The sequence below is a fragment of the Rhyacophila brunnea genome, unplaced genomic scaffold, assembly GCF_057557595.1.
Source record: "Rhyacophila brunnea isolate RB1 unplaced genomic scaffold, BYU_Rbru_1.0 scaffold_17, whole genome shotgun sequence".
NCBI classification, from domain to species: domain Eukaryota; kingdom Metazoa; phylum Arthropoda; class Insecta; order Trichoptera; family Rhyacophilidae; genus Rhyacophila; species Rhyacophila brunnea.
The window spans coordinates 34,343,720-34,363,399 of NW_028232827.1; the positions used below are offsets into that span (position 1 = coordinate 34,343,720).

At 34.1% G+C, this 19,680-nt stretch overlaps 2 protein-coding genes across 2 annotated transcripts in view; both read left to right on the forward strand.

Moving 5' to 3' along the window:
- LOC147073988 (uncharacterized) overlaps window positions 1–15,666 on the forward strand; it is an 895,029-nt gene extending 879,363 nt beyond the window's left edge. The window contains exon 4 of the mRNA XM_085944298.1: window positions 15,452–15,666. The gene's annotated coding sequence lies outside the window, so the exon portion shown is untranslated. The remainder of the gene's footprint in view (window positions 1–15,451) is intronic.
- Window positions 1–19,680, forward strand: part of LOC147073996 (uncharacterized) — a 67,886-nt gene that overhangs the window by 11,142 nt on the left and 37,064 nt on the right. The window contains exons 3-4 of the mRNA XM_085944271.1: window positions 6,139–6,317; window positions 7,757–7,922. Coding sequence (XP_085800397.1) covers window positions 6,139–6,317; window positions 7,757–7,922 — 345 coding nt within the window. The remainder of the gene's footprint in view (window positions 1–6,138; window positions 6,318–7,756; window positions 7,923–19,680) is intronic.

Below are 19,680 nucleotides of genomic sequence, written 5' to 3' on the forward strand. Positions count from 1 at the left end.
TACTTCAAAAATATTAAGAGCCCACATGCCCCACGTAGGTCAAAATAGAGATTTTATGGTATTTTCAGAGCATAATCTTGAACATTCCTTAAACGTTGTAGATAATCTATTTATATAATTTTGAAGCCTTATTATCCTTTATATTTATTTTAAATGATTGATGACAGCGTAAAGTATTTTTATTACGTAAAATAGTATTCTTTTAAACCTGTCCATCTAATGTTTTAGAATATAGTCATATTTCAGTACATCCATGTGCAGTGGTTTTATTTTTTTATTAATTTTTAAACGCATTTATAAAACCATTAGTAAAATTAATGTTAACATTATATAGTGAAATATTTACGATAAAAAATTATATTTATAATCTCTGTGATCCCAAATTTGACAAGAATTAGGCATTTTATTATTCAAAAAATGGGCATGATTAACACATTTGAAGATAATTCTAAAGATACTGATTATAAGCTATGCATTTGACCATTCAAACATCCTACGAATAATGATTGTTTTATAATAATTATTGACCTAAGAATAAGGTTTTTTTGAAATACGCCATTTCTATTGGCATTTTCCAGTGGTTAACTCAATAAGTAGATTTATTTAAAAATACATACACAAAATATCCTTATTTTTACCTTGTGGAACCATTTGATGAACACCAATGTAGAATATCACACTGCCCTTAATCTGATCACTGCCAGAGCTGAGTTTATTCGTTAAACTAGAGTCTATAAACTGGCGTACACGTCACACAGAAAGCATTGTGCCATCGCGTTCAACTGTTCAAGTTTTCAATGGGAGGGAATGAGATGGATGGTGAAGCGGAGGGAAACCGGCACGCCAGCTTATAGAAGACAGACTCTATGTATGTCACGTTAGGCCATGGACGAGATAACTCGTGCGTTCTTGTAAACGTCATAACTTCTGAATAAACTGTATATTTTCTAAACAATACTTATCATTTTAGTGTAAAAATATTCATGATAAACCCGAGAAACAAGTTCATTTGCTAAGTTTCCACAAATATTTATCATTCTGTTCCTATTTCATATTTTTAAGGGATTTATTTTATTCCAAAAATAGCTGGTTGTCCACCTAGTAAAAATTGGCTGGCCGTGAAAAGGTTAACCTTAGCGATAGGTAAGGGGTCCCGGCAACCATGCCAATCATGGGGGCCGTTTCAGGATGTGGTTAGCGGCATCATATTGAAAGACGAGGTATCGGTATTGTATCGGAAGAAAAGTTTCAGTGCAGAGTGAATAATTAATTTACCAGTAAAACCAAATAAAATGAATTTATTTTATCATGAATATTTTCAACTTTCATTGATAAATAAATCTTTAACACATTGATCGCCAACTAGTTTTACATAAAATAGTTAAAAATGATAATTTGTTTCTAAGGTATTATTTGATAGGTTATGAAAGAATATAATGTTTTTTTTTCATTTTGATGATTTTTTACGTAAATATTGGTTTTTTTGATGTGCCGGACACATGTGTCCGTCGCGGCGCCAACAAGTTAATCTATTCTATTGCGCCGGGCCGGCCATTTCGCCGGTCACCTGTCCATATGTGTTGACGAGAGCATGGTGCCTATTCGCGATCTAATTATATTTAGATTTAGATAGTATAATAAACAGAAAAGGCACAAATACGGAATAAAAGTTTTCAAATTGGGTAGTATAATACCTGGATACACATAAACTGGAAATATACGTATACATACCTTATAATCATTTTTGTAATTGTATTTTTTATTTACATATTTTTTATAACTTACATTTTAAAATCTATTTAATTTTTATTTTTATATCAATAAAAACACATTTACAATTTAAAAGGAAAACTTTTTTTTTCATTATGTACAAGCCAAGTGGCAGTAATATACAGAAGGGCCATGCCGGTCACCGCGTATCGAAAAATGCACTGCGCGCGTGCCCGCCGGCGCTGTAAAACAACTCTAAGGCAGGTCTTCTTTGTCGGTCACTGGTGACCCCCATGGCCCCCTTAACGTAATCCAATGCCAGTCACCGGTGACCCCCATGGCGATCAATGTGTTAAAACAAAAATCGCATACAGTCAACTTGGTTAATACGATCACGGAAATAGCGAGATCTCGGATGTAATGAGGAAACATTCTTTGACATTTTAGTTTATGATTTTCTCCATACATTTATTCACTTTTCTAACGAGCTACTTATCGGGTATACCGAGCAAAAATATCATCAAAATTTTTCTTAAAACTGCCAATGTGTTGATCATTTAAAAACATTTTTTTACGATGGTATTCAGTTTTTTTATGTTCTATGCTTAAATTGAACGTGGCGCGAAAATTGTTATATGACGATATAACGAGTGATGCTTATGATGAGCACATTCAGTCGGTCCCATCTTCCTCGTAATAACCGAGTTCGACTGTATCTAATTTATTTTGTTTGGAGACTCATCCCATTTTTCGTAGACCCGTGTTCCTAAATATTTATATTTGGTCACACTTTCAATTGCTTCACTATTAATAACAAAAGTATATTTGATGCTCCTCTTGATATTGTTAATAATTTCATTCTATAGAGGTTTTTTTTTAAATCATTAGTTAACTATTACAGTTTCCCATTAACTATAATGCCCGCTGATTCATTTTGTAAGAATTCTTTAAAAGTTGCTTCCAAATACAGGTTATAGAGCAAAGGCGGCTTAACACCACGATGCGTTACTATTTCCCAGTTGATTTCGTTTTCAATCTTCGTATTTGCAATCTTTTTCCGATATAGTTTGGCCATCAATTGAATGTCTTGCATCGATGCCTTTTTTTGTATGAGTTTGAAAAGTTATAGGATTTTTAATTCTTTCGAATGCCTTCCTGTAATTGACAAATACATTCAAGCATTACACCTCAGCAACTTTGCATAGTGCTTGACCATTTTTAACATTTGCTAAATGCCAGTGGCGAAGGGTGACTTTTGGAAAGAGGTAGGCTGTGGAGATCTGACAAAAAGAGCACACTTGTCAGGTATACTTACGAGAATAGTATGATATTTACTACTAATGAATAGGTACACACTAGTAAATGACAACGACACACTAATTCAATGAAACTTCAAAAACTCATTGACGACATAAAAATGAGCGATGTGTTTAAATTACGTATTTTTCAAAACATGTATACCCATCAAAAAACATTAGATAAAATTTATTTTTATTTATAAAAACAATCTATACTTATTCGATCGATTAAACGCCGTTGAAATTATTTTTTTAATTATCTAATTATTAATGATTTTGGACAAAGTGCGCAGTCGTGACAACATTATTATGTGCAAATGTTTTAGGCTCTGTGATAGGAGCTTACCTTATTTCGTACAAATCAGCAGACTTGCTGAGGTTACGAGACGTAAAGTCCATACGAAAAAAATTCAGAATTATTTCACACATAATCGTAGAATTATCGACGTCGAGACGTCGCGGCGTTTATTATTTATTTACGGCTCGCTGTGGTATATTTTTTAATACCTTTGCAGTTGTTTTGTAAACTGTGTAATACTTTAATACATTCCTACATATAGGACATCTCTCGTAGGCAAAATAAATTATTTATATATAACATAAAATAATGAAGTGATTAAGTATATAAATATGTCAATATGCAATTAAAAAATATTTTTCTTAAGAAGGTAGGCTTTAAATAATCGAGTCTTCGCCACTGCTAAATGCCATATTGTGAATGATTTTTAACTACGAGGGTAGTATTGAACAGTGTCCGGAAATTTGTACGTATGCAGTTCGCCGTATCACTCTTCACCGTGAAATGTTGTATCGGAAATATATGGCTATATATTAAAGACCGTCCAACCTCTTTGGGTCGTTAGTACCGACATAAAATTCATGTCTAAATAAAACACGGTTCTTGTCGGTTTACACGTCTTGTTTACACTGCAAAAGCCAGCAGCAATCAAATTTTGAAAAGAGCTGATGTACATACTGGAGTATTTGTTAGGTTAGGTTAGGTTTCCATTCTTGAATTCATGAATTTTGCCAAAATCAGCTATGAAAATTGAATTGTTCATATGAATCTAATAAAATTGGAGACCGTATAGTATACGGTCATCTCTTTCCGATAAGAAAGCTCACGGCGAACTGCGCTAGGGTGAAATGTTTTACATACAATTTACATGTAAACATATTAAACAAGGAATGATTTTTTCAACATAGTCTTCTTTTAGCTAGACACACTTAGTCCAGCGTTTTTACAATTTTGTGATCCCAACCCTTCAAAATAGGCATTTTTTTTCATTGATGATCTCGTCGTTACTGCCAAATCTTTTTGCGCTGAGCCATTTCTTTGAATCTGGAAATAGGAGATAGTCGCAGGGGAATACGATGAGGAAACAGTTCACACTTCATTTTGTGGGATTTTGCCATGGAAACGACACATGTTCGCATCCGTCCATTGTCTTGGTGGAAATGCTATCGTTTTCAAAGTGTCGTTGAAATGGTATTTAGTAATCGTTTTTCCACCTTTAAGGTAGTCGATCTAGATTATGCCAAGTACATCCCAAAAAGCTGTCACCAATAACTCTTACAGCCGATTTAACCGCCGTTGCCTTCTTATGTCGATTCACCAGGAGAAACACACTGTTTTCACTGTTCCTCGGTCTTTAGTGTATACTATATTGGTGGCCACACTTTCTTCTAGGATCGACTAGTTGATAAATTATTTATGGCGATCGACTGATAACGCTTGTAATTATATCATGCGAGAACAATAAAAACCCAATTATTATAATTCCATAATGTATTTATGTATGTATTTTGAAAACAGATATTTTATAAATATAAAAAATAGCGATACGAAAAAATCGAATTAACGATAATACAGTATAACCTCGTTTTTACGTGCCCGGAATTCACGTTTTCCCGGCAATTGCGTGTAATTTCTTCATTCCCGATGTCTTTCAGTTCATTTAATACCCGCATTTACGTTTTTCTTTCCCGCGATTTACGTCAGAAATATTCAAAATATGCGAGTTATGCGTGCTTGACAATGATTGGGTTGTGACATTCGAACGGCGTAAGGTGTTTGGAGGGAAAACTCCGTGTCTTTAGAACGGCGCACTGTGATTGGTCGGCGAGTGACACTGTGATTGGCCCGAGTTCGGTGCATAACAAGGTGATTGGTCCATTGTTCGCTATCTTTTCTTTTGGCATCGTGTTTGTGTTTTGTATACACTCCGTCTGTCATTATTCTGTCATCAGTCTTACAAGCTACAAGTTCGCGTTTTATTTATTTCATATTGCTTTCGGTTCGATTATTATTCATTGTTACGTCCTCATTCTTTCAAACACATAATGTCTAACCAAAGGAAAGCTTTGTCAGTGCAAGAGAAAAGGAACATTCTCGAAATAGTGAATAAACTGCAACAAACTAATATACATGATTTTTTAAAAAAAAATAAAAAAAATTTCAATAAAAATTTAAATTGAATGTTGTTTTTTAATAAAACATTATTTTTTTAGAAACATAAAATTTAAATGTTCTTTTTTGTTCTCTTTGTACATTTTCCCTCCAATTAAGTTTGTTTTTTTCAGTCCATTAAAAAACGTAAAATAGTGGTTATACTGTAATATAATTATGTATTTCACTAAACTTCTAGACATTAACTGTAATTTAGACATAGTTACACAATTTACCTACATATGGAATATTATAAATCTTAAAATTAATTTTTTGTTTTCATTCGAAACTTTGCATTGCAGCAATTTTTTCTTATTGTACGTGATATGAAGTTACCGCTAGACGTAAGCACGCAGTCAAATTATCATTAGACGATCGTGAGCGATGCCTCGTTTTGATTGCATTCATTGAACACAAAGCGTATTTGCACAGATATGTAGAACCAAAAATACAGTAATACTAAATACTGTGTTGAATATACTGTAACTTTAAGTTTCAACCAATCATCTTTGTTTGATTTCAAATATAAAAAATTTGTTTTTGGTGCGAAATGTATATTGTGAAAATGATTGTGATGATTGATGATGGTGAGATTTGATTGGATACAACAAAATTATAAAACAATTCTTGGTATATTTTTCAATGAAATAAATGAATTTAAACCAGTGTTTTACTTTTCAGCTTGCTTATTACAAACAACGCTACAGATATCAAAGGTCGATAAATCGATGGGACGAGGAATGTCTGGTAATCGTGTCTGAAATGAAAAAACACTTGATCCTGACCCCGAGCGGTTGGTTGATTAAACCAGGCTGCAATGCAAATATAATATGGGCTAAAATCGCTGCTGAATATCGAAGGTATATTATTATTTTGATGATGTAAAAATATAAAACTATATTAAATCGAGGAATCTTTTCTGCAGATCTACTTTATTTTTTTCGACATTCAATAGGAATTGATTGAGGATAAAATATTGTATCATACGCATCTTATAGCCGGCTCGCACATCTAACCTCATCTCGTCTGCATCATGTTGAATACGTCGATGTAACATAATCGTTATTCACAAAACAGACGTTATCTTATGGACCTTCGCACTCTGCTAGAGTGAAACATTTTAGTTTGAAGACAACTAACTGGTGTCGCAACAAATTGCATGGTTGCTCACCGTCAGTGTTGCAGTTACGCCTGTGCAAACCACTACAAGTCAACCATTTTAATTTGAATGTCAGCGGTCACCGATCTCCTACAAAATGACTTCAGAAATTTGCGCTCAATACATAATAATCGCTGTTTCTGCGTTTGATAGCATTTTTGTTTGGCTTTTCATTTTTTTTTGACGACTTTGATGTTTTGAGAGGTTGCAATTGACACTGTCGCTATGCTCATTTATGTGTGCGACCGGGTATGCAACATGAATGCGACATTCCTAAAAAGTTTGATTTATGGCTGTGTCGCAGACGAGGCGAGTTTAGAAGTGCAAAACGGCTAAGATATTCCTGGGACTATCATTATTCATTATTGAATTCCAATTAATTTCACAGCTCTAATAACGATGACACCGGCCACAATGGCCACGCGGCTTAAGCGTTAACCTATAGCGTCGTAGGTCCCAGGTTCGAATCCTGGGTTTGGCAGGTACACATATTGTTTTTCAATTTGTGTATGAGTCAGAGTATGGAGTAAAAACAAATCTGTTATTACAAACCTCCACTGTGGAGGCCCATAATTCGTCGTTGAAACTAGAAAATTTTGTAACTCCAAAAACACTACTTTACAGGAGAGACAAAAAACATTATGGTTTCCTATACAAATGTATGGTTTTGGAGTGAAATCATCCATGATTTAACAATGATACAATTTTTCTGGAATTAAAAAATTTGCAAGACGGATAGATATTAACAACGGCCACTAGATGGCATTCAAAGTCAATTTTCGATTAAAACGGAGTTACACAATTTTCTAGTTTCAACGACGATGATCTTATTCGGATCAGACATGGTCGAAAAAAAAAAAAAAGTACCAACCATATCCTCCCGTCCTTCCACATAGCTATATTAAAAAACATAATAAAGCACCCAAGTCAAAGCGGATCATTATTTTTAGATATATTTCATTAGTATATTAAAATCCACCACTTTGTGGTTAGGACGCCAACCCTAATCAAATTTATGGCAAAGACAGCTGGTTCCGCTAGTACTATATAATTATTTCATTGTAGGTTTGAATATACTTATCAAACACTCTCAGTCGATAATCCTAATAAAACATTGACTACGTATATATTTTGTTCCAGGGTTTTTGGGGCTACGCTTACACCAGAAGAACTTCAATGCAAATTTCAAGATTTATTGACAAAAACCATGAGCAAACTGAGCAAGCGCTCCGAGACCGGAGACCAGTCCATCAGCCTCAGCGAATCAGAGGAGATGTTGGTCGCGTTCATTCCGCAATTGAAAGAGGTAATATTTTATTCCACTTACCATACTGGATATACCTAACTTCTCTCTCACTTGAAAATGACTTCTCTTTTCTCTTGAAAATACTAATTCTCCCTATAATTAATATTCTTTATAAAAGACACAGTTATAAAATATTGTTATTGAACACCTCAGTATACCAGTCAGAGGGACAGGGACACAGGGCAAAAGATTAACCTTTCCGAGAGTAACTAGATTCATCTTAGCCTTGCTATGGGGAGTGAGTTTTTTTTACATATAAATAGTATTTTTTTTTTTCATAAATATATGTGTTATGATAGCACAAAGAATTAAAAAATAATTAAAAAAATAAAACTTACGATTTTAATGGTTTTATCGTAAAAAAACTGTTCAGGAAATCCAGGGGTCACGAACCATTGACGATCACAAAAACAATTGAAATATTTATTTAAAAATTACTATACACTATTGTTTTCACTTAACACTATTTTTAAAATTAAACAAATAACAATGACATACAATTAATAATATTTTTTTGTATGGTAGTCTATGAAACATGGGTGCACACACAAGGCAACGTTACACTCACGACACATGTAGCGAGTCTCTTTTCTCTGTTGTGGCCTTTTTGAGGTGTGTGTGCACACAAAACATCGACGTTGGGCTTTGCTTCCTTTGGTCTCTGTGGGTGGAACTGGTCGTAGGAAGTGCCTTTCGGTGAGCCTTATAGGGTTATCATTTACTCGTCTACCACCAGATGATGATGCTCTCGGTGTATGATATTTTTCAACCTTCTGGACTATGAGATTCTCTTTGAAGTCTTCAAAGGTAATATCTTGTTTGGCAGATCGATACAAAAAGAACACATTGACGAGTGCGATCTCCAATAATCGGAAGAAAACTTTCTTATACCATTTTATTGTCTTCCGACTAACTGCTCCAAGTCCTAAAATCCTGTCAACATTGTCGACACTTCCCATATGTTTTGTATAGTCGACGACAGCTTCCGGTTTACACTTATTCAATCCAGTTGAATAATCAATTTTCGGCGTTTCAACCATGTTATTTGAATGAATACTAGACAGCATCAAAATGTCCCGCTTATCCCGCCATTTCAAAGCCTTCAGGTTTTGAGAATTGTAGGCCACAACATTGCCCTTTTTTACCTTGTTGAATTTTGGCATTTGTTTGCGATTTTTCCTCACCGTTCCGCAAGCATTTGTTTTATTTTCATGAAGGCAATCGAACAAAGCGGGAGAAGTGTACCAGTTATCAACATATAAACGATGTCCGCACCCAAGATAGTCTTTCAACAAAGCCAACACTACAGAACCCGATATTCCTACACTGGAATGCAGTTCAATATCCGTTGTAGAGCCGGTGTAAATTATGAGGTCTAAAACATACCCCGTTGCCACATCACAACAAACAAATAGTTTGATACCAAATCTGTGCCGTTTTGATGGAATGTATATATTTAGAAGGATAGTCTACCTTTCCACAGCAGCAAACTTTCATCGATACACAGATTTTGGTAAGGGTAGAATGTTTCTTTCATAATTTTTTTCAGGGGGTCCAAAATTTTTCTTATCTTGAAGAGTCTGTCGTTACCATTGCATTGACTCGCAAAATGAAGATTCCTCAAAATAAGTAAAAAACGGTCTTGAGAAAATAGAATTTTGAAAAATGGGGTTTCAATGATGGGGTTGTTCGACCAATACTTTTTAATAGATTTTTTTCCAACGAGGCTCATTAAAATAATGGTTGCCAGAAAAACACGTATCTCTTTGGCCGTAGTATTAACCCATTTTTTCATTTTAGACATTGCAGAAGAATTCTGGGCGACAGACGTGGCATAAATATTAGTCTCCAAAACTATTGTCTCTATAATCTCTTCATTAAAAAAAAGCTCAAAAAATTGCATCTCTACGTCATCCCCTTCCAAATGTACGCTATCTTTTATGCCGGACTGGAAATCGTCAAAATCATGTAGTGTTGGAGTGAAATTTGTATCACTCCATGTCCTTGCTTCTTCGCGCCTACGTTTAGCACGCGAGTAAACTGAAAGCGGCACATCATCGTCATCAGAAGAAGAATATTCATCACCACCCATTGCTAGGTCATCAATACTTTCGATGTTTTCCTCTTCATTGTCGCTATTCATCAATACATCGGCAATTTCTATGTCACGTAAGGAATCCATTTTTACGAAAATAACCTAGTCACAGAATTATAAACACAAAAAAGTCAAATATTCAAACAAAAAACACAATATAAAACTTCAATTCACAATATAAACACTTCAAAGCAGATAAAAACACAGTAAAACTTCTAAAAACTGTTAAAATCGTATGATATTTCGCGCGCGCGAAAATTTACAGTTTGCGACGAATGCACATGTCAGGACTTGTTTGTGTGACGCCAAAGCAATGTCACGTGACTTACTAAAAAGTAGAAAACTGTTGAAAATAAAGTCACAAACTGTTTTGAAATATTTTCTAAAGGTTAAAAAGTTACATACAAATAGCCATAGATGGCACTGGTATTGATTTTTACTACAGATCTCCCATACATTTACACTGACGTTTATTTCCGTTCATACTCTTTTACGAAAATTTCGCGCGGACGGTGATATTCATCCATACGCTCGGAAAGGTTAAGATGTGGACCTCCACTATTTTTAATGTTCTGAAATATGCATCTACAGTAGAAGCTCGATTATCAGGACTGATTGGGGATGAAGATAATCCATTTTCATTGCACATTTTTTAAATCATGCATTTTTCTTATAAATCATACAAAATGAATGATTTATATAAATCTGGATAATTGAAAATAAAGATGATAAAATAAACCTTATATCAGTGGCGAAGGGTGGAGGCAGGCTGTTAAGATCCGCCATAAATAGTGGACATTAAAGTTTGTCAGGTATACGTATTTGTTTTCATTGAAATAAGACTATAATTTACAGCTGATGGTGTTGGTTAGTTTTTAAAATTCAATTTTAATATAAATGAAAAATAAAAAGTAAAAAGGTTTTTGCAGGGTTTAAACCCTGCAAAAACCAAGCCATAATAGATAACAGTCAAAAAATACTCGTCTATCTATAAAATTCCTAAATTTATGCCATTAAATCATAAATAATTTGAGATATTTCTTAGATAAAAGAATATTTTTACCAACCACTAACTATATTAAACAAACCAACACCATCTGTAATATATATATTATATTCTTAATTCAACGAAAGCAAATAATTTTGAAAAACTATTTTTTTTTATTCAACGAATAAGACACGAGATTTCAAAATGTAACATTCTATATACTGAATATACAAAATTTGAAAACATCTCATGCATAAATCGTTTTTGTAAAAAAAAATATGACGACCGACGGGACTTGTACCTGTACCTGCTGGAACGTATGTTTTACCATTAAACTACAGCCGCTTTAGATAATTACGCTGATTTTAACTACTAGTTGTTACATGAAATCCTTATCGAATTGCGTTATAAGGTTGGCTATCGGTTTTGGTATATTAAATTAAGGTAGATATCAATTAATTCCTTAATTACCAACCGATGTCGCGGAATTAGGTACTCCATTATTTAATTTTTATAACGTACTTATACTTGTTAGTGATTTTAACAAACTATTTTTTTTTTGTTCAACGAATGAGACACAAGATTTCAGAATGTAACATTCTATATACTGAATATACATAATTTGAAAACATCTCATGCATACATAAACACTAGAAAAAATCATTTAACTAACCAGCACTATCTGCAAATTGTATTCTTATTTCAATGAAAACAAATAAGTATTACTGAGTTTAGTGCACACTATTTATCAGTGGCGAAGGGTGACTTTTGGAAACAGGTAGGCTGTGGAGAAAGCACACTTGTTAGATGTATTTACGGGAAATAAGAAGATAATCCGACATAACTACTGATGAATAGGTAGGTACACAAAAACCGATGAGATTTCAAAAGCTCACTGATGGTATAAAATTAAGCAATTAATTTGAATTATGTATTTTCTTAAATATAAATGCAAGATACGCTCAAAATATATTGAAAATATCCGTTGTTGTGAATCTGTTCCATAACAATTTATAATTTAACCCGTACACTAGACATTTTTAAATACTTCTATATTTAAAACACAGACTTAGATACAATATCAGATTTCAACTTACATAATTGGCTGAATAAATTGTCTTAGTCTATGAATAAACTAACTGACAAATAAAAACATGTTTTTAACAATCATATAAATATATGTGATTGAGTCCCTAGAAATTATTTTTTTAAATTATCTTATAAATTATTTTGAATAAATGTGCACTTACGTAATATGTAAGCGTAAGTGCTCCTTAAATGAGCGTAGTTATGCACAAAGCAGCCAAGCCACAATTTTTAAAAAAATGAGTTATTGTGATTTCCATAATCTCACACGTTTGTTTTACGTTCTGCACAAATCAGCCAAGCTGCTGTCATACAAAAATCTCATATAAATGCATTTTAAAGATTTTGCAAATCGCAGAATATGACATTTTCGATTCGCATAAAGCAACCAAGCTGCTGTCATACAAAAATGTCATATAAATGCGTTCTAAAAATGTGCCATATTCGTTCTGCAAACAGCAGCCAAATGATAATATTATGTACTTACCTAATTTTTAAAATCGTGACTGTCAGGTGTGTTTTTCTACATTCAATTAATAAACATTATTTTCTCAATTACATTATATGTTTTTCATTTTATTATATATATTGTAATATACAGATTTTTCATATAAAAAATAGTGCCAGGCAGCTAAATATTGTTGCATAATTTACAAGTTTTTCGAATTATTTTCAGAATTTTGAAATTCCCATAATAATTTAGTAACTTAGAAGGCTATTTTTAAAAAAAATAATCAAAAATAAAGACTTTTCTTACAAAAATAAGAGATGGCTGCATTCTGCAGAATGAACATTCTAAAAAAAATCGTTTTACACAAAACACCCTGGACTGCTAAAACACCAAAATTTCATAGATTATATGATTTTATCTCTTCAAAAGTTATAAAAAATCATATATATATATAATATCTATCATTCAATAAGTATAAACAGTATACAGAGGTTTTGCTGATTTAAAGAAACACAATTTACATAAATGTGCTTCTATCTCTGTTTGAAGTTTGTGTGGCTCGGCTGCTTTGTGCATAACTACGCTCAAATAGCTTACCAATTTATATGGGCCGCCGCAGACGTCTTGAAATTATGAGAAACAAACTTCATATAAAAAAAGTTTTCAATTCACGCGAACTTAATCCATACAATATGTGAAGCGAAACGAGATGTCGCTTATTTTTTTAAACCTTCTAGACATGCCATAAATGGTGCTTATTGAAATAGTGGAAAAGATCGTAAAATTATTATGACAATTATACGATAGATGTCGTTAGGCATATGGAATATATTATTATGTGATTATATTATTTAATATGTTCTTCGCCACTGTTATTTATGTTGAATCCCTCACCACTGCAATATTTGCATACAAGCAAGATGAATGATATTGATAATAGTCATTCTAAATGAGATGGCCGTGTTAATGTTAGAAAGCTTATGTTGGTGGACTCTATCTTCAGCATTTTTTGTTCTGTTATCAGTATGAACAATGGTATTAGAGAACATATTTTTTTGTTCAATGGAATCCTACAATCATAATATAAAAGATTAGTTACAGGGACACACCACACATATAATAATTAATAATAATACTGATTTCTCTAATTACTTGTTCTTCCCAGCATGATTAATGTTATGTCCATAGGATGCCATATCCTTGTTTTTATGTATTTGAAACTAGACATTTTTGTTTATGTTGTAATGAATAACTTTACTGTTCAAGAATAATGGGTTTTTAAGACTTAAATAAAGGTGATCTAAAGACAGTCAGGAGGTATTCCTTACTGCGAATGTAACTATGCCAGTGGCGAAGGGTGGAGGTAAGGTGTTAAGATCATAGATAACAGACGTATATATATATATATACTGTATAACCTCGTTTTTACGTGCCCGGAATTCACATTTTCCCGGCAATTGCGTGTAATTTTTTCAGTCCCGATGTATTTCAGTACATTTAATACCTGCATTTACGTTTTTCTTTCCCGCGATTTACGTCGGAAATATTCAAAATATGCGAGTTACGCGCGCTTGACAATGATTGAAGAGGTTGATATTCCAACAAAAGAAGAAGCAATGAGGTTCATCGAGGGTTTAAAAACCTACTTTACAAGCTTTGCTGATATTCAAGATGACACTTTTAAATGTTTATATATTATAGTCTTGAAAGAGAATTACAAAAATGCAACAAACTGATATACTTACATGATTTTTTTAATAAAAAATTTCAATAAAAATTTAAATTGAATGTTGTTTTTTAATAAAACGTTATTTTTTTAGAAATATAAAATTTAAATGTTCTTTTTTTCAATACCCCCCTTTTACATTTTCCCTCCAATTAGGTTTTTTTTCTTCAGTCCCTTATAAAACGTAAAATAGGGGTTATACTGTATATATATAGATTCGTAAGTTCCATACAAGAAGATGCCCCCTATAATTGGCACCATCTATTGGCGTGACTAGAAGTTTTGGCTATGACAGAACCATAGATCCGAACCCAAAAAAGTATTTATAATTATAAAAACGAAATTGTGACAAAAATGAATAAAAGTCGATATTTCAATTCAGATAGGTACACTTTATTGCAATGATTATCATATTGACAAATTATGAGTAATAATATAAATTTATGAGGACATAATTATGTAATAATAATAATAGTAATGCACTCCCACCATGGAAATTATTTGTCAGCACTTCCTGTCAGATTGATGACTTCATTAATTATTTCATATATTGTGTAGCTTGAAGATTTCTTTATAAATTTTCATCGCTTGACGATCAACAACATATTGATGTAGATTCTGAAACAATAATTTTAAAATCTACTTCATCTCAAAATATAAAATGACAATGGTCGCTGAGATCCCTGGGGTTCCAGCGGCTAGCTCAGGAGTCCATCGAACCCCGGATTCACAAAAAAAGAAATTCAAACGGTTGGAGTATAAATAAAACTCGGTCTTTCGTGTTCGTGACGTGGTCTTATATTTTCTTATCCTTTTTAGTTTCACAAATTTATATCTGGGTTTTTACGATTATAGTCGCAGGTCCTATCCTATCGGAAAGGGGACGCTTACTAATTTTTTTTTCTTTTTCAAACTTCGCGTACAAAAAGGACTCTCGTGATTGGCCAAATTTTATCGCATGATGTTTTTTGATTTCACGAATCACGAGGACCACCCTGGCGCAGGCGCGTCGAAATTTGGACGTTGCCGACAAGCGCGGCAAAATTTATTATTTTTGAATCCTTTATCTCTTATTAAAATTATCTCTTTCATCCATCATCATTTTTACTTTTTAAATTAAAAAAAATACTTACGTGGTTGAGCAAGGAATCAGATTAGATGTTTTATGAAGCCGTTTCTAGAGGTCAGGGTTACGTTTCGACTTGAGCTACTAAATGATTATTTTACACCGGGAGAAGCCCGCCTGTAACAGGGGTGTATCATTCGCCCCATCTGGATTAAAGTCGAAAGGTACGCCCTGATCTCATCGGCCACCCATCCAATTCCTTGTTCATCCGTTAAATACATGGCATGATAACAGTTTATATAAAAAAAATTCAACTACAATCTAACTATTCTAACAAAAAAAAAAAAAAAAACAACTAACTTTACGTATTGTTTCTATATTTATTTTAATTACTATTTTCCTGCTCAAAGTAATGCTCCTGAATAAGTCAGAGTTTGATTTATTTTCCTTTCTTATTATCATTTGTCATAATTTATTATTATTTTATTTTTCTCCTGTAATGTCGTGCGTTTATTTTGTTTTCGTAATGGTTTTGTTATTCTTCTCGTTCTTTTATACTAGTCAGCGAAGGGGTCGTGGAGCTGCAGTCTTTGACTCTTGGGCTGTCCAGTTTTTTTGTATTCCGAGAGGCTACATTTGTAGACGTTTGGCCCTCGTTCGGAATTATTATTTCGTGTTACGTTTTTCTTCTTCTGGTGCAATAGGAGCGTACCTCGTTTGGCGTCGTCTGCCTTTGCAACCAGGGCGTGGTAGTGGCGTTAACTATTGAGCCAGGCTCGTTCCGAGCAGCGGATATCTTCCTGTGGAAAGTTTTCCCCTGATCTGCTGGTCTCTGGAGTATCACCTCATAGATGGACAGGTACTGTGTCTCCATCTGTTCCTATTACTGCGGGCAAGGCATCGTATAGCGGTACAACGGCCAGGCTCGTTGACGGCGGCACGGCTTTCCCACAGGTACTAGGATGGATTTTCACAATAAGTATCCTTTTCCCTTTCTTTTTTTTTTATAGATGGTTACACTTCGGAGGTACCTCTTGTTGTTTCACGATATCTTTCAGGCGTCACGTCCCTAGTCTCTCCATGAACCTGCGCGAGAAAGGAGAGTGCGCACTCTCCACACCATCAAGCTTTGGTATCATGAATTTTCGGCTACGCTGCCTTTGGATGCGCTTACTTCGAGAGGTGGCTCCCTTTGTGCTTCCAAATTGTCTTCATCTGTATTTATTCTTTCTCTTTCTTTAGTAATTTATTCGTTCATTAGACTTCCTGTACTTTAAATTTATTCGAGTTTACTTTATTAATTACTCCTACCCCATACATTAAATAGCTACTAATTTTATATAAAATCTTCCCATTGTACTTATGGTACTTACTATCACTTTTAATATTTTACCCTAATACCCATAATTATTTTGCAACATTGTATTGACTGTATAAATCACATTGATATTAAAAATTGAAATATTCCACCCTCTCATTATATTTATTTCTGAATCAGTACACTTAAAACTGTGTAATTAACTTTATTTTTAGTGAAACCCATTTTATTTAAAAAAAAATTGTTGTTTCGTTTTACGCGCCCGACATCCTATTCCAAAGGCGCGCCGCGCCGATTTGCGGTGCCTCACGTTTTATTATTATTATTTTTTTTTCATTATTGAAACCCCGTTGAGAAATTTACGGCTTATTGACTAATTTTTTTTTTTTTTTTATCACAAGCATACAATCTCTACTTTCATCCTCTTATACCTAATTTTAACGTATTATTAAAATTTCACTTATCAACTATAATATACACTTCGTCGAGTGATGCCGTATTATTCCCGTTCCGTTTTCGCTGTGTTAAATTTACGATTGGTAATTTGTAAAGAAATAATAGTGACGGCCGTATACTATTTTCCTCGTTTCTCTTTGAATTCAAATTATTAACACTACTGCTAACTGCTACTGTAGAATATCCTCTTTCCCGTTTATAAAATTGTTTGCGATTTTCAATGTTAATGTTTTCGAATTCATTCATATTTACTTTATTTGAACGGAAAGAATTGGCGTCACTTTGCGAAGTGTTATTTTTAAAACTAGAATGTACATTTTTCGTACTAATGAACTTAAGATTACAAGGCTCAGAAAGTGGGTCCTTAATTAACTTTGTATCCGTAATTAGAAGAATTTCCGGATGTTTTATTCGTATAATCTACACATTTCACTTCCAACAGGAACTCGGCGTTCACCCTTGACTCGAGGGTTGGCGACTGGTCCTGCTTCATCTCCTCGTGGTCGAGCCTGCGCCCGCACAGCTTCTTTGATTCCTCTCAGCTTGCGCGCCTTCTCAGCCCTCTTTTGAGGCTCCCTGGCCTCCCGTTTCCTTTTTCTCTCCTCACCGAATATCCCGTGGTCGAATAGGGTACACAACATGCTAGTGATACCCTAGGAAAATCGGCATTTTGCTCGCCGTTTTTCGTCGCGAGTGGGCCGTGGCCTCTACGAGCCCTCCTCGCTGGATACCGTCGATGATGTGTCTGGTCTCCATAGGTGGGATTTGTGCAGCCATTCTTCGTACTGGAGACGCGCTGGTGCTACGGTCTCCAGCACGACGCTAGGCGCGGTCAGCTCCGTATGTGGACTGTCTTCGAACACCAGAGGAAGGCTCTCCCGGTTTGATGTTGGAGACAGCACTTCTTCTTTGATAAGGGTCACGTCGGAGTCCACTTTTTAGTTAACCATTTCTTGGTTGTTCCGGCTCCTGGATCATAAAACTTTTATTTAGCGTTCGCGGGCGTAAATTTTATTTCGCGGGTTCGGAAGAATCCATGCGATTCTTCGAGCTTCACGTTGCCAAGGCGCCATTGAGATCCCCGGGGTTCCAGCGGCTAGCTCAGGAGTCCATCGAACCCCGGATTCACAAAAAAAGAAATTCAAACGGTTGGAGTATAAATAAAACTCGGTCTTTCGTGTTCGTGACGTGGTCTTATATTTTCTTATCCTTTTTAGTTTCACAAATTTATATCTGGGTTTTTACGATTATAGTCGCAGGTCCTATCCTATCGGAAAGGGGGCGCTTACTATTTTTTTTTTCTTTTTCAAACTTCGCGTACAAAAAGGACTCTCGTGATTGGCCAAATTTTATCGCATGATGTTTTTTGATTTCACGAATCACGAGGACCACCCTGGCGCAGGCGCGTCGAAATTTGGACGTTGCCGACAAGCGCGGCAAAATTTATTATTTTTGAATCCTTTATCTCTTATTAAAATTATCTCTTTCATCCATCATCATTTTTACTTTTTAAATTAAAAAAAATACTTACGTGGTTGAGCAAGGAATCAGATTAGATGTTTTATGAAGCCGTTTCTAGAGGTCAGGGTTACGTTTCGACTTGAGCTACTAAATGATTATTTTACACCGGGAGAAGCCCGCCTGTAACAGGGGTGTATCATCGCCATTTACACTTTTGTAAGAATGCGCAAATATAATATAGACATTTTATATAGGTAGGTACGTATTTTACTTAAACATAATCTTCTTTATATACCTACCTATTTTTTATGTTTGCCTTGGTAGATTTGCAAACGTGAAAATTACAATAGGAAGGTACTATTATTATTTCGATACCACGACTGCAAAGAAATTTCAAGGGGCATACAATTGTATATACCTATAAACATAATATAATAAAAGTAGACTTACCCATTAACTTATTTTATCAGCTATCGGATTGCAAAACCTTTTATCAATATGGTTTAAAAAACAGCAATATTATTCTGACACATGACACTTGGACGACTGCTTTTGTTTTGAAAATATCATGTAGAATTGACATGAAATTTGAAAAGACTGATCGAAAGCTCGAATGTTGATTGGCTGAACCATGGGTGAGCTCTGATTGGTCATTGAAATGGCCTTGTATCATGCGACTTCGTGTGTGACCGTGCTACCATCTATTCTGAAAACTGAGTATTAGGTGGTCACATTCACTGTATGGAACTTTCATCCCCCTGGTTAAGATCCGCAATGAATAGTACATATTAAACTTTGTCAGTCGTAAGTATTTGTTTTCATTGAAATAAGACCACAATTATTTATAGATGTTTTTAGCTAGTTTTCAAAATTCAATGAAACCAAGACTTTATTTTTGTTCAATATATTTAATGTAAATAATATATTACCAAATTGGGTTCCAACAATCAAATATTAAGAACTCAAAATGTATTTGTTTAAATAATTTCATTTTTGGAACATAAATAAAAAAAGATGCTTTGATATGTTTTAAAAGACAGAAAATAAAAATTAATATTTGAAGCGAGATAGGGAGGTGCAATAAATAAAAACTTTTAGTGCTAAATAAAAA